Below are 15,025 nucleotides of genomic sequence, written 5' to 3'. Positions count from 1 at the left end.
TATCAGAATTTCCCTCAACTTTGTCCTACAACTGGTTCACAGGAAGCCTTGGAAAATCTGTTTAACTTCTTGGTGCTGGGCTTTGATGCCGAGTAGCTGCATATTTCCCTATTTTGACCTAAGGTCCTCAACTCCTTGAGCAGAGGAGTTGGTTTGTTTTTCATGTTCTGTCAAACAGCAAGTTCTTTGGGCTCTGTTCTGTCACCATGGTGTCTTCGTTTTTTTTTCTTTCATTCTTTCTTTGCCCATTATACATTGAACAGGGAAAGTAGGATGTGCTATATTGGCCATGGCAGGTCAGAGTAGTATTCCCAAATCGCGATTTGTAAAATCTGTTCATCTTTGTAGCTTGAGCGGCATTTGCTCCCCAGCCAATTTGGCCCTCCTGGGATCACTTCGGACAGTGCAAAAAATGGTGGTTTGGCCTAAAAACTTGTAGGACTGGATTTGACCATGGATTTGTGCCTAACAATTTTAATTGTAAGCAAATGTATTGAAACTAGGGTTGTCCGATACCACTTTTTTGAGACGGAGTACAAATACCGATACTTATTTTTTAATGGTGGCGTTTTTTTTTAGGGGTGGGTAGTGGATTGTCGGTGTTTTTTTTTTTTTTTTATTTACATATTTTTTAAATTATTTATTGCAATTTTTTCTTTTTTAATCGGCCCTGTTGGAGGGGGGGGGGCTTTGGTGAGTTATTAGGGGTCTTAACAGACCTCTGACATCTCCCCTTTAAGACCAAGAAAGGGACTAAGGAGACCGATACCCCAGTCCCTTTCTCTGCAGACTCGGCTGAAATGAATAGAGAGAAGCTTCTCTCCATTCATAAACTGAAGCATCGTAAACACAGGTTACGATGCTCAGTTATGTGAATGGACAGTCAGTGATCACTGACTGTCCATTCGGAAAAAGGTAGGAGCCAGATTTAGCGGCTCCTAGCTCCGCTCTCCATCCTGACAGATTGAGCGGCACGGAGGGGGGAGAAGACGGCACGGGGGGAGAGCAGTACTGAGTGGAACAAAACGGCAGAGGGGGGAGAGTGGCACGGAGGGAGACAAGACAGCATGGAGGGGGGGGAGAAGACAGCATGGGGGGGGGGGAAGACTTGTAACTCCCCCACTACCCGATACCTGACTGCCCAGGTATCGGGTGAAGCATCGGAGCATTTCAGACGAGTACAAGTACTCGGGAAATGCTCGGTATCGGGACATCCCTAATTAAAACATTAAAGTCTGTGTATGGTCAGCTTTATTTGACCTGTTTCTGAAATCTGCGTGTCCGCAGGGTTACCCATCTCTACACCTCTGAGAAGCTTTGGATGCTGAGAAAATTCAGCTATAAAGGCAGTGTTGGCTGTAACAATTGTGATGTCTACAGAAGCAATAGGCCTCACTGCAATTGCCATTAACCTTTGACCTTACCAGCTTCTAGTGTAGAATGATGAAGTCTGTAAAAAGTGTATAGCCAACCTTGTGCTTGTAAAACTGTATGCTGGTCTTTGAATAGTGCCACCTGCGATAGCCATAAAATTGTATGCTGGTTTTAAAATGGTGCCACCTGCAATAGCCGTTGTATCTAAAGCCACAACTTTTAAATAGTGGCAAAGGGTTGGCAACCATACTTGCTGTATTCGCTGGAGAAATTTGGCATCCTTGCCCTGGTAGCCAGGACTGGAAAAGAGGAGACAGCATTTTTTTTTGTTTTGGCAACTCAAATTTGGACAAGTCTCCTAATGCGGACACTTGCTGAAGTGACAACGAAGACCATTTCCCGCCATGGAGGTTTTCCGCTTTTGGCACCAAAGTGAAGCGCAACAGAAAACTAAAACTTGACTTAACACTTGGCTACCCAAAACACTCAAGTTAGGCTCTAGATACTCATAAAGCTCACATGGCCCTGCTAACAAGTTCGTGCTTCAGGTACCAGTTTCTTTGAGTAACTTGCTTATCAGCAATTTTCCAGCCAGTCTAACTTTGCCAAGGGTGTAGTTCAACGAACCTACGGTAATAAGCTCATATCCCTTAGATCAGGGGTCCTCAAACTATGGCCCTCCAGTTGTTCAGGAACTAAAATTCCCGTCATGTCTAGTCATGTCTAGTCATGTCTAGTCATGTCTAGTCATGTCTAGTCATGTCTAGTCATGTCTAGTCATGTCTAGTCATGTCTAGTCATGTCTAGTCATGTCTAGTCATGTCTAGTCATGTAATGCCTTATGGGATGTGTAGTTCCGCAACAGCTGAAGATCCCTGCCTTAGATGGTTGCCCATGTGAATAAATGTGGCTTCAACGTGCATGCGCTCAATGGGGACCAGGCAGGGCTGGTTCTGAATACCATGTCGCCAATTGAGATTGCTAGTTTGGGGGAGGTGCAAGTGTTGCGCTGTTTAGGCTACACCTCAGGGTTGGGGGGAGTCCTCAAAGAATTGTACCACAAGTATAGCTGTCCTTCAAAATGTCTCCTATGTCTGAAACCTTTAGATGCCAGTAAAAGCTGTCTAGGTTGTATGATAATTCTGCAGGTTGGGATACAGATACAATTTGGCTTGAGTGTATGCTTGTATAGCTGTTCTACTTGACAATGCTGGTTTAACTAATGTGGACTAACATCGTCATTTTTATCTAATATTTTATGTCTTTAATGGTTCAGCTGTGTTTTTATATACAATATTCTGAAAACAAAAATTTGTAGTGATCAATGAACCTTGTCAGTCATGTCTGTCTGTGAGGAGAAACCCTTAGCAGTTGCCGCCAGGAAACAGGCACATAGCCTTAGAAGCAAGTATAATGATTTTACACGGCTTTGACTTGCTTCAAAGGCATTTTTAGGCAGATTTTTGACTTTACATGGTGTATTTTTCTAAACTCTTATCACCAACAAAGCTGCTGGGGCTGACCTCTCCACCTCAAACCTGTATGGTGTACCATTAAATTTGGTAACCTATCTGTGAGGTGCCTGCCATTTACATTAAAGTTGGTCTAAACCCAGCCACCAAGATGGTATAAGATGGTATAAGATTGAACAGGTCTCCCCCCCCCCATTTTTTTCTTTTATTTTTTATAATATGCAACTTTTGTAGAAAGTAACAGATCTGGCATTATGATCCTTGTTCAGGCACTTATGGGTGAATACACTGGGGCTCCTGTGTCAAATGTGCTTCTGGGTGAGAAAATTGCTGGGCTAACCTTGCATAGGCATAGTTTTGATTTTGTCATTGGGAAGCCTTTCCAGAGCAATGATGTGCAGACAACACTGAAGGCAAAAATTGCATTTGATAGAACAGGCATCTAAACAAAAGCACCAGTATATTATTTAGACTTCAGGGGGGCTGGACTACGGGCCAACGGCATCAGTGGCATTATCCACCATTTGGTATAAATTGGGGGGGCATGGTGCCCTATTGGTGTCAATTGGGGGGGCATGGTGCCCTATTGGTGTCAATTGGGGGGGCATGGTGCCCTATTGGTGTCAATTGGGGGGGCATGGTGCCTCTTGTAAGTGGAAGAATAGTGCCCAAAGGGCTGTAGTTTGTAGACCAGTGTGAGACAGACAATTATACGGTGTTGCCTAGTTTGAGTTTTCACTTGGCTTTAAAGGGCATCTCAAGCCAAAAACCTTTGGATTTATTTAGTCTGTCCCATTGAGGAAATTTCTCCATGTGCCACAGGCACAAAAGAAAAATTTCCTTGGGTGTCATCTGAACAAGTGTCCCCATGGGAGATTTTCTGCCCTGTCCCTTCCTGTTCTGGAGCCTGTACAGAGGGTAATTTGCCAAAAAAAACTGACAGGTTCCATCGCCTCCATGTCCTATTCGTGTGGCTTTGGGTGTACTTTAAGTGGCACATTATTTTATTAATTTTTTTTCCCCATCCCACTGATTTCATTTAACCACTAACATACGGGGCCTATTCTGGCACTCCTCTCTCTTACATGTAAATCATAATTTTTGGGGCTACCCAGAACACCTAAATGTTTAGCAGAGACTCTGGGAATAAAATTGCAATAGTTACAACTTTTTACGTCGCGCGTTATGTGCGCAGGAATTTTTCAAAAGTTTTTGGAAAAAAATATCATAAATTAAAAAAAAAACCGGTAAAGTTGGCCTAATTTATTTATTTTTATATAAATGCGAAAGATGTTATGCCGAGTAAATGGATACCTAACATGTCGGGCTTTAAAATTGCACACACTTGTCGTACCAAACGGTACTTAAAAATCTCCATAGGCGCCACGTAGATTTTTTTTTTTTACAGGTTGCCCGTTTAGATTTATAGGAGGTCTAGAATTGTTGTGCTCTTGCATGCAGCGAAACCTCACATGTGTGATTTGACCGGCTATCGTTGGCGCCAGAGCAATAATTCTAACCCTAGTCCTTCTCTAACTCAAAACGTGCAACCTGTAGAATTTTTGTAATCGTCGCCTATGGAGATTTTAAAGGTAAGTTTGATGCCATTCCACGAGCCGGCGCAATTTTAATTGCGACATGTTGGGTATGAGTTTACGTGGCATAAAGTTATCTTTCACAATATAAAAAATTGGACTAACATGAATGTTTTTGTTTATTAATTAAAATGTATTTTTTCCAAAAGTGCGCTATTATGTAAGATCGCTGCGCAAATGCGCTGTGACAAGAAGTATTGCAATGACTGCCATTTTATTCTCTAGGGTGTTGGGGGGGGGGGTGTGTTTGGGGGTTCTAAGTAATTTTCTAGCAAAAAAATGATTTTAACTTGTAAACACACCTGAAAAAGAGGCTTGGTCCTTAAGTGGTAAAGATGTGCTGGTTAGAGACCTTGGAAATCCATAAGGGTTGCTTTTCAAAAATTGCAAAACCAGTTAAATGCCCATATTGGTGGTGATCTTTTTCTTTAATGGCAGGGTTTGTGCCACTCAATGGGTTTGCTTTTAAGAAAACTGCATTTAAGTGTACTTGGTGCTTCCATTTCAGTACCCTAAAGAACTACCTTTCTTGTTAGGTGGCTTCCCATCTGTCCCGGTACGGAGGAGTCCAATGGTGGAACAAGCGGTTCAGACTGGTCCAATGGAGAATCTGGCACAGAAGAAGGTGCAGCTGCCCAAAGGACCCCCCATAAGCCAGCGAGGGAACAGACCGGGCCAGGCACTGGGGCAGGGACCAAGCCAGGCTCCAGCACCACCTGCACAGATTAATGGTAATCGAAAAGGTTTTTCCACAGTTTGTAAGAGGGTGCAGTGATATCTTTCTACTGAAATGCTTTGCCACATGTTGAGGTCTTTTAGCTAGTGAAAGAACATGGGCACCTCTGTTCCTGATTTAGACATTTCCCATGATGCTCATGCACTCTGCAGTGTAGTTGAACATCAGGGGGAATAAAGTTCCAGAACATCTGGGGTGCCAAGGTTTGCCATTGCCCTAGAGCAGGGATATGCACTTTGGCGGACATCCAGCTGTTTCAAAACTACAAGTCCCATCATGCCTCTGCCTCTGGGTGTCATGCTTGTGGTTGTCAGTCTTGCTATGCTTCATGGGAATCGTAGTTCTGCAACAGTTAGAGGTCCGCTAATTGCATATCCCCGCCCTAGAGTGTAAAAACGTACCTGTCGAGAATCTGGTTGTGATTGGGCCCATGTGTGTTGGGTCACTGTGGCAGCAGACTTTTCATGGAGTGACCCAGATTACAATGGTGCCTTGTGTTAACTTTGAACCAGCCTTGCCCATTTTTTGAAGCCAACATAAGCTTGAATTGGGTCTACTGTAAAGGTTCCTAAATGACCATATTCTAGCTTGGTCTCAAGTCCCAGTTCATATATATCCTTGTTAACATGCGAAGTCCATGACTATCTGCTTTTGCAGTCAATGGCCGTTTCTTATCCAAGTTTTCTTCATTGATTATACTGGAACTAACACTTGAAACAAATGTCAGTTGTGCAGCTCTCGGCTATATTTAAGTTCCTTCTACCTCTTTCAGTATCGGCTCCTGCTACACAGGTACAGAATACAGTGAATGATGAGAACAGACGACCCCCCAGACGGAGATCAGGTAATTTTTTTTTAAAGGCAGTGAGGTTATGCGATACTGGTGGGGTCAGTGAGGGCTATGTACTGGCGGGGTCACAAGTTCATCTGTACTGATGAACAGAGTAATAATGACCCTCTAGAAGAGAACACTGGGAGGGAAACATTTGATCTTTAGGTTACATTTGTAAGGGTATCCATTTTTGAACATTGGCAACTATTGCCATACTAGACCACCCCTGTGCCAATTGTGTAAATTCTGTTCAGAGTTTAGCAAAGTGATTTTATACTTAAAAAGAGAACTTCACACTAAAGGGGAAGTTTCTCTTTAGGGCCTCTTCTACGATCCTCACTATTCAGCGGGGACCTGATCCCACTTCTGGTCAGGTCGCCTAGGCCAGTGGTTCTCCGCCTCTGTCCTCAAGTACCCCCCAACGGGCCATGTTTTGGGAACTTCCCTTTGATAAAAAAACTCATCAATACCACGTCATTGATATTGGTTTAAAGCAGCTGTGTGAGAAATTTACCTGAGACCACACTCTAGATCAAGTTGAGAAGTTTTCGTTGACTCGTACGAGGAGACAAGATGCAACAAAGGGACATATATTTGCCTATTGGTTCTGACTGCCTGCCACCCGTACAATAGGGCTGCATAGACAAACTGTCAGCCTGATAAACTCCTAACAGATAATTGCCCACTCATTCTGATCTCTGACCCGTGCAATAGGGCAGCATAGACAAACGGTCAGCTTGATAGACGCCTAACAGATAATTGCCCACTCATTCTGATCTCTATGACCCGTGCAATAGGGCAGCATACAAAGCGTTCAGCCTTATGAGCTCCTATCTGAGTTATCTGTCTAACAATTGTAAAACTTGCATTTATATACCTTTACAAGCCTCATCTTGGCCATCTCTCCTAGATATGATTGGTAGCTAAGATTTACGTCAATGTAACACCTGTCCTACAACCAAACTTAATAATTTCTAGAATTCCTATAAGTTTAAGTGATTTATAACTGGTTTTGTCCAATTAAAAACGAGGCATTAGATCAAACCCTCGTCTTGATAAGACTAAGGATAATAGTATTACGACTTTTGGGAGAATAAACTTTCAATAAACCCCACCTTGTGTTGTATGTAACCGTTTTAATGAGGGCACAAACAGACCTTTGACCCTGTCAAACTTGATGTTTTGTACATAACTTTCCCATATTCCACATAATTTAAAACCACCTGTATCATTAATCTTTAACGCTGCTTATCTTATCGGTTATATTTCAACTATTGTCAAAATGTTCCTTGTCTAATTAATTGGTAAACTTAAAATGAACTATCCCAATACTTTTAAGAACACCTGTGTAAACTTGTCATTAACCACTTAAGACCCGGACCATTATGCAGGTAAAGCACCAGGCCCCTTTTTTGCGATTCGGCTTAAACTGACAATTGCACGGTCGTGCGACGTGGCTCCCAAATAAAATTGGCTATTTGTTTTAAAATATGAGCATTACTTACCCGTTTACGAGATGCATCCTCTCCGTCGCTTCCGGGCATGGGCTGCGGGAATGGGCGTTCCTTCTTGATTGACAGTCTTCCGAGAGGCTTCCGACGGTCGCATCCATCGCGTCACGATTTTCCGAAAGAAGCCGAACGTCGGTGCGCAGTATAGAGCCGCACCGACGTTCGGCTTCTTTCGGCTACGAGTGACGCGATGGATGTGACCGTCGTAAGCCTCTCGGAAGACTGTCAATCAAGAAGGAACGCCCGCTCCCGAAGACCCATACCCGGAAGCGACGGAAGAAGATGCATCTCGAAAACAGGTAAGTACGGATCATATTTTAATACAAATAGCCGATTCCCCTAGACCGAACGAGCAGGAATCTAAGAGGAAAAGGGGAACATTTTTATAAATGGGTGAACTCCCGCTTTAAGTGGTTAAGCAGAGAGGTCATCTAAAGTTCAACACTTAAAAATTAAGACTTTCTTTATGTTAATGAAATCATTCTACTTCTAAGCAATCTTTGGCAAGCATTCATAAATGATTAAATTAAGCATCTAATTTCTCCAACGCTGTGCAAAGTAAAAAGAAATCTAAAAACATGGCCCGTTGGGGGTACTTGAGGACTGAGGTTGAGAACCACTGGCCTAGGTGACGACACTGGAAGTTCCCCACTGTAGCTGACTTAATTTTTTTTTCAAATGGAGGTGAAGAACCTCTTTAAACTTTTTAAGGTAAATGGTTTGTTCCAACATCCCGCACACCCTCAATCATTGCAGTGGTTAATGCAGACAAGCTTGTAGTTAAGAGCAGTTGTAACCACCACTGTTGGGCTATTAAATTGTGTCCAACAACTTGGGTTCAGCCCAGAAACTTGTTTCCTAGCTTAAGTTGGCTGCTCTTAATATGAACAAATATCACGCTGTACTCGAGCTTTAATCCTGTTCTGCAATGCCTTTATATAGGAAACAGACGGACAAGGAACCGTTCTCGGGGTCAGAACCGCCCAACGACTGTCAAGGAGAACACCATAAAATTTGATGGAGACTTTGATTTCGAGAGCGCCAATGCTCAATTTAATCGCGAGGAACTGGACAAAGAATTCAAAGATAAGCTCAACTTCAAAGGTAAAATGATCTAATCTTTTGAGCACCCTCTTTTTAGATAAGAGTCCATACCTAAATACCGATCTTTACAGATGACAAGCCGGAGAAGGAGGGGGATGAGAAGGCAGATTCCGGTGTGGAGACCCAAAATAGTGATGGGAACCCCGAGGAAGAACCTTTGGCACCAAATATTTACTATGACCGGTCCAAGTCGTTCTTCGATAACATTTCCTCGGAGATGAAATCCAGGTAGGGTTTAAAGTGCTGTCTTTTACCCTGGAAAACAGTTTCCCATGGCCACCGTTTTTAGGTTCTGTTCTAGTGACACTGTATATAGCAATTTGATCTAAATCTGAGGCTTATATACAGATACGAAGGTCTTTTGTGTTTGATCAACTAGGACTTGAAAATTAGGGAGTTTGTCACTGAGCAATACATAACAAAAGTGGGATAACTGTATACAGAGCTGTATGGAAATTATGTATTATGTGGCAGGGCTTGGCGGGGGGGCCAGTTGGGTGGCTTGGCGGGGGGGCCAGTTGGGTGGCTTGGCGGGGGGGCCAGTTGGGTGGCTTGGCGGGTGAGGGCCCATTCGCTGGGTGGCTTGGCGGGGGGCCCCATTCGTTGGTGCAGAAGCAGTTTTAAAGATGTTAAACTCAAGCTGTTCAGAAAAGATTATTTATTTGCCAGTGATTTAAATTTTTCTAGAAGAACTACCTGGGCAGAAGAGAAAAAACTCAACACTGAAACCTTTGGGGTCTCTGGAAGGTTCCGTCGAGGACGCAGCTACCGCGGTGGATTCAGGGGAGGACGGGGTGGCGCAGTTCCTCGAAGAACCCAGGCAACGCAAAGGGCCGGCACTGGGAGAGTGTGAAGACCTCTGCAACCACAATGGACAGAAAAGGGGGGTTCTCATGTCCCTAGACCGACCTGTCTTCCATAAATTTTCTTCCCTGACGCATTGTAGCAGTCCTGTAACCCTGCGCCAGGCAGGCTTTAAATCCTGCCATTGCTTTTCATCCATGTAACACTGTATAAGCCACAGAGCAGACTTGACTCAAGAGCTTGTGCATATGAGGAATGATCAATGCTGAGACTATGGGGGGGATGGTATGTGGCACTTTAGTTAAGGTGAGCAATTATGTTTTGTGCCCCCTAGCAAAAAAAAAATCTTTTGATTACTCTTTACCAATCACTTTTTTGTTTTGGAAGGAATGCATTCCCCTTTGCAAGGGGGAGTTTTAATGCCCTTTGGTCTGCACTCAGATGAGTGATATGCTCACCATTACACAAATTTTTTTTTGGGGGGTTACCATCCAAGCTTTTGACATGAGAAAATTGTACTAAAGCGTTAAGGGTGGCAGGCACTTATTTTACCCCTCCGTTTTTGATTTCCAAAGCACTTAGTACTGAGGTTACAGTACAGCCAGGTAAAAAAGGGTCCTGTATGCAGAAATATCACTCATTGCTCAGGATAGAAGTATGGCGGCTGCCATTGTGGACTTGTTAAAGGTGCACTAGTCTATATTTGTCACTGAACCGCGGTGAGTATTTGCTTTTTGGGTGTACAAATGTGTGTATTCTTGTGCAGCCAAGCAATGGAAGGACAGTGACGGTGATCTGACGATGTGGTTCCGGCTATCTAGACTGTTCCTGTAAGGACTGTGCAGGCGCAATTCTTTCCGACGGAAATCTCCGAACCTCGACCGGCATCCAGGGCGACGTGGAATTTGAGGAAAATGGCCAGTCGGCCTCACGTCCTTGCTTCACTCGGCCTCCTGGCTCTTATTTTAACATCCTCCAATCCACGGGGATGTTAAGGAATGAGCCTGGATGCCGGCCGAGGTTTGGAGATTTCCGTCGGCAAGGATTGCGCCTGCGCAGTCCTTACAGGAACCATCTCGATAAAGGAACCTTAACGACAAGTCACCGGCACCTTCAAAAAGTTGTCAATGGAAGCTCCCATGTTACTCAGATTTGTTCCTTATTAACTGCCATAAATTTTGGAACAGTCACATACAGTTTAGGCAAGTGTTGCTAGTCCTCAATGCTGATTGGGTGATCATGGCTTACAAAACTGGCCAATACAGCTGCCAAGCTGTCATGTGACTTTATTCATACGAACCCAAAGTGTGGCTTTCCCAGCTAGAGCATGCCTAGTACGCATTTCTCTAGAAGCAAACGCCACAATAATTGCATGGGGTGGGTCTGCTTGTTTTCTTTGTCTTTTTGTTGCATTAAACATTACCTAGTATTGTCAAGTTTCTCCGTAAATGACAATTTTTAAGTTATACGTTTCTGAAAAGTTTAAGTTAAAAAGTGTCTTTATTTTTGTAGAATCCTGGTGCTAAGAACCAGTAGCCCATGGGGATTTGATCTCAATTGTAATCTACAAATAAAAGACTACCATTTAACAAGTTGTGTTTTTTTTTTTTCTCCTGGAAGTCATTTTACACTTTATTTTTGATTGGTTTATTATAGGTAATATATTTGATTGTAAAAAAAAAATGGCTCAGTTGTGACATAATTAGCCACAACCATTCTGTATCTAAAGCAAACATTTTATGGATGGAGTGATGAGGGGCAGGGCTGTCTTACAAAGTAGGCATCTCTGGGCACTGCCAAGGGACACAATCAGGGCCAGCTCCAATGACCTAGGGCAGTGATGGCGAACCTTGGCACCCCAGATGTTTTGGAACTACATTTCCCTTGATGCTCAGTCACTTTGCAGTGTACTGAAGCATCATGGGAAATGTAGTTCCAAAACATCTGGGGTGCCAAGGTTCACCATCACTGATCTAGGGCAGTGATGGTGACCCTTGACACCCCAGATGTTTTTCGAGCATCACAGAAAATGCTCTTCAACTACACTAAAGGGAGCCTGAGCCTCCTCGGAAATGTAGTTCCAAAATATCTGGGGTGCCAAGGTTTGCCATCACTGATCTAGAAGGGGGATGCTTACTGCAGTCTGCATATGCACAGCTTGGCACTGGCAGCAGGGCTCGGGCTGAGAGGGCTGCACTCTGTCCCGCCTGCCATCTCCAGACTCAGCTGGGCTGTCGCCATTGCCTCTTGAGTGATCCTTACTGAATGTTGGCTGCTCCGCCTCCAACACTGTCACTGAATCTCGCACAAATCTTAGGATATTGAGAGAAGGCATTGAGTAAACAATGCAGGGTGCTAAAGAGTCCCATCATTTTTGCTTTGTCTCCTTGTGATGCAACCAATCCCTGCTGTGCTTGTGCTAGCAGCCCCACCCCCTGATGTGGACACACAGCGTGAGGCTAGAAATATGGAAGGTGTGCGCAGTGCAGCAAGCAGTAAAATCGAATGGAGGACAGGCTAGAGCAGCTGTGGTGACCCTTGGCTCTCGCTGTTCTGGAACTACATTTGCCATGATGCTCAACTATGCTGCAGCGTGGCTAAGCATCATGGGAAATGTAGTTCCAAAACATCTGGGGTGTTTATAATTATGCAACATTTCTGTGAACTGCTCCTGGCTCAGATCCTTTTCTCCCGTGCTTGGGGCACAGGGCGCTCTGGTGCCGGGAAACCACTGGCTCTGGATCCCCCATGTCAATGAGCCGTGCCATTGCCACCTCCCGCAATACCCTGGGGCAGGGCGGTGGCAGCAGTTGGGATGACAGACCACTGGGGATCCCCAGCTGGACTTCACTCTGCTGACCACTCTTTCTTCCCGCTGTGGCTGCTGTGCCACTCTCTATCTTGCGCCATCCCCACTGCTAATCACGTTCCCAGCCAAGACCCAGACAAAAGCCCAGGCGACGGTACAATTTCTAGTCGCAATGGTGACCTGGTGCCTGGGATTTGTCGAACCCTGCTCTAGGTCATACTACCTAGACCAGAGGTCTCCAAACTGTGGCCCCAGGGCCCGATGTGGCCCTTTGTGAGCCTTCATCCGGCCCTTGGGGCACTATTGCTCCCAACGATATGAGGCATTGTTCCTCATAATGACCCCAACAATGGGGCACTTTTTATTGCAATGATGGAGCACTGCCCACCAGCACTGGGGCCGTGTTTATTCTGAGTGAGTGGGAAACTTATATAGCGCAGCACATGCGAACTAAATCACTGATGCTCGGCCCTTGGGGCATTTTCTATCCCCACTGGTCAGAATCCGGCCCCCCTGAAGTCTGAGACAATAAACTGGCACTTTGCTTGAAAAATATGGAGACCCCTGACCTAGTCTATAGAGAAGATTTCCCTGTGGGGCATGCTGGATCTCTGCTTTCTTATAGAACAGGGATATGCAATTGGCAGACCTCCAGCTGTTGAAGCATAAGTCCCATGAGGCAGTGGTCATCAACCCTGTCCTCAGGGCCCACTAACAGGCCAGGTTTGCAAGATAACTGAAATACATCACAGGTGATATCATTTGCTGCTCAGTGTTTTCAGTATTCTAGTCTGCATCTTCCCAGGGTAATACATAAAATCTGGCCTGTTAGTGGGCCCTGAGGACAGGGTTGATGACCACTGCCATGAGGCATAGCAAGACTCTGACAGCCACAAGCATGACACCCAGAGGCATGATGGGACTTGTAGTTTTGCACCAGCTGGAGGTCCACTAATTGTTATAGGATAACACAATTAATTTCAATGGTGTAAATCTTTGTACAGCATGAACGGTGACACAATAAACAATGGAGGCCCTGTTGCTATGGGAGGGCTCTAGCCAAGAATAGAGAATAAGTGGTAAACCCTGAGGAAGAAATTTTCATCCACATTTTGAAACTTGTTGGACACCCCAACCCACCAATTACTAGCTATCAATTTTACCATCTATGGTGGAATCCACATAAGCAAGTAGTAAGGGAATCTCACTTTAATGCATCTACAATACATTTTTAATGTATCCAAATGGGCCTAATTGTTGAATATACTTTGCTATATGCTGAAAAATGTTATCTTTAAAATTGCTTATTTTTACAATTTGTCTTTTAATGTGACAAAATATATCTAAATGTCTTTAAAAATCCCTAAAAATTTGGATATACGTTATGAAATGCATGTGTCCCTCCCCAGTCTCTCTGCCGCTCGTCTTCTCCTCCCCGGTCTCTCTGCCGCTCGTCTTCTCCTCCCCGGTCTCTCTGCCGCTCGTCTTCTCCTCCCCGGTCTCTCTGCCGCTCGTCTTCTCCTCCCCGGTCTCTCTGCCGCTCGTCTTCTCCTCCCCGGTCTCTCTGCCGCTCGTCTTCTCCTCCCCGGTCTCTCTGCCGCTCGTCTTCTCCTCCCCGGTCTCTCTGCCGCTCGTCTTCTCCTCCCCGGTCTCTCTGCCGCTCGTCTTCTCCTCCCCGGTCTCTCTGCCGCTCTTCCTGGGAGATAAACGCAGGAAAGGAACCACATGTTGTGGAAGGTTCATATAAAAATTTGCATTCACTCTGCCATGTAGCTGTATTAGAGGCCCAACTCCTGCTGCGAAAAACATCCCCAAACCATGACTCTTTCCCCCCCGACTTCTTTACACACTTTGGGTTCACTCTTTCCTTAGTTTGACGATGAACGTAATGTTTCCCATCAGACCCAAATAAATTGCTTTTGTCACTAAAATGAATCTTTGGACCAGGTCTCTGTTTACACAACATGCTCCTCAGCAAAGGTTTGGATTGACAAACTTATCTGGCTGAAAGGTTCATCCATTTGGCCTTCAGCTGGACGACCTGCTGCTGGAGGGTTTCAGTCGCTGTAGAACGTCTCACCATCTTCCAAAAACACCTTTTGGGGACCAGTGCACCTTTGACCCCTTTCATACTGGGGCGGTGCTGGCGTTTGTGATAAATCGCCACTAATTCTAGCGGTGCTTTTTGGCCGCTAGCGCCCGTGTTGCAGCGTTGTCGAATTGCTTTGCATGCACTTCGGCAGCACTGCCCATTCATTTCAATCCAAAGATGCTGCTTGCAGGACTCCCCCCCCCCCCCCCCCCCGTTCTGCAAGCGCACTGCTCCAGTGGGGACGTACGAGAGGTGCTTAGGGTGACCAACGGATTGCAGGTCTGTCATGTTACAACCAAAAACATAAATGTATTTTATGTGATCGATCAACACAAGTGTGAAACCAATTGTCTTCACAAGTCACCAAATTAGTAGATAGAGTCCACCTGTGTATAATTTAATCAGAAAAAAAATGCAGCTGTTCTGTGAAGCCCTCAGAGGTTTGTTAGAGACTCTTAGTGAACAAACAGCATCATGAATGCCAAGGAACACAGGTCAGGGATAAAGTTGTGGAGAAGTGTAAAGCAGGGTTAGGTTATAAAAAAAAAAAAATCCCAAGCTTTGAACATCTCACAGAGCTCTGTTCAATCCATCATCCGAAAATGGAAAGAGTATGGGACAATTGCAAACCCACCAAGACATGGCCGTCCACCTAAACTGACAGGCCGGGCAAGGAGAGCATTAATTAGAGGAGCA

The 15,025-nt window shown here is 44.8% G+C and overlaps 1 protein-coding gene across 2 annotated transcripts in view; it reads left to right on the top strand.

The window, feature by feature from the left end:
- Positions 1 to 10,061, top strand: part of LSM14B (LSM family member 14B) — a 29,327-nt gene extending 19,266 nt beyond the window's left edge. For both annotated transcript variants that reach the window (XM_040331437.1, XM_040331438.1), the window contains 5 exons: positions 4,978 to 5,172; positions 5,950 to 6,021; positions 8,463 to 8,624; positions 8,696 to 8,852; positions 9,312 to 10,061. In XM_040331437.1, the coding sequence (XP_040187371.1) occupies positions 4,978 to 5,172; positions 5,950 to 6,021; positions 8,463 to 8,624; positions 8,696 to 8,852; positions 9,312 to 9,477 (752 nt within the window). In that variant the 3' untranslated portion in view covers positions 9,478 to 10,061. The remainder of the gene's footprint in view (positions 1 to 4,977; positions 5,173 to 5,949; positions 6,022 to 8,462; positions 8,625 to 8,695; positions 8,853 to 9,311) is intronic.
- The last annotated feature ends 4,964 nt before the right edge of the window (positions 10,062 to 15,025 follow it).

The sequence above is a fragment of the Rana temporaria genome, chromosome 12, assembly GCF_905171775.1.
Source record: "Rana temporaria chromosome 12, aRanTem1.1, whole genome shotgun sequence".
NCBI classification, from domain to species: Eukaryota; Metazoa; Chordata; class Amphibia; order Anura; family Ranidae; genus Rana; species Rana temporaria.
Note: the sequence above shows the minus strand (reverse complement) of the source record. Positions and strands in the feature narration are given on the sequence as shown.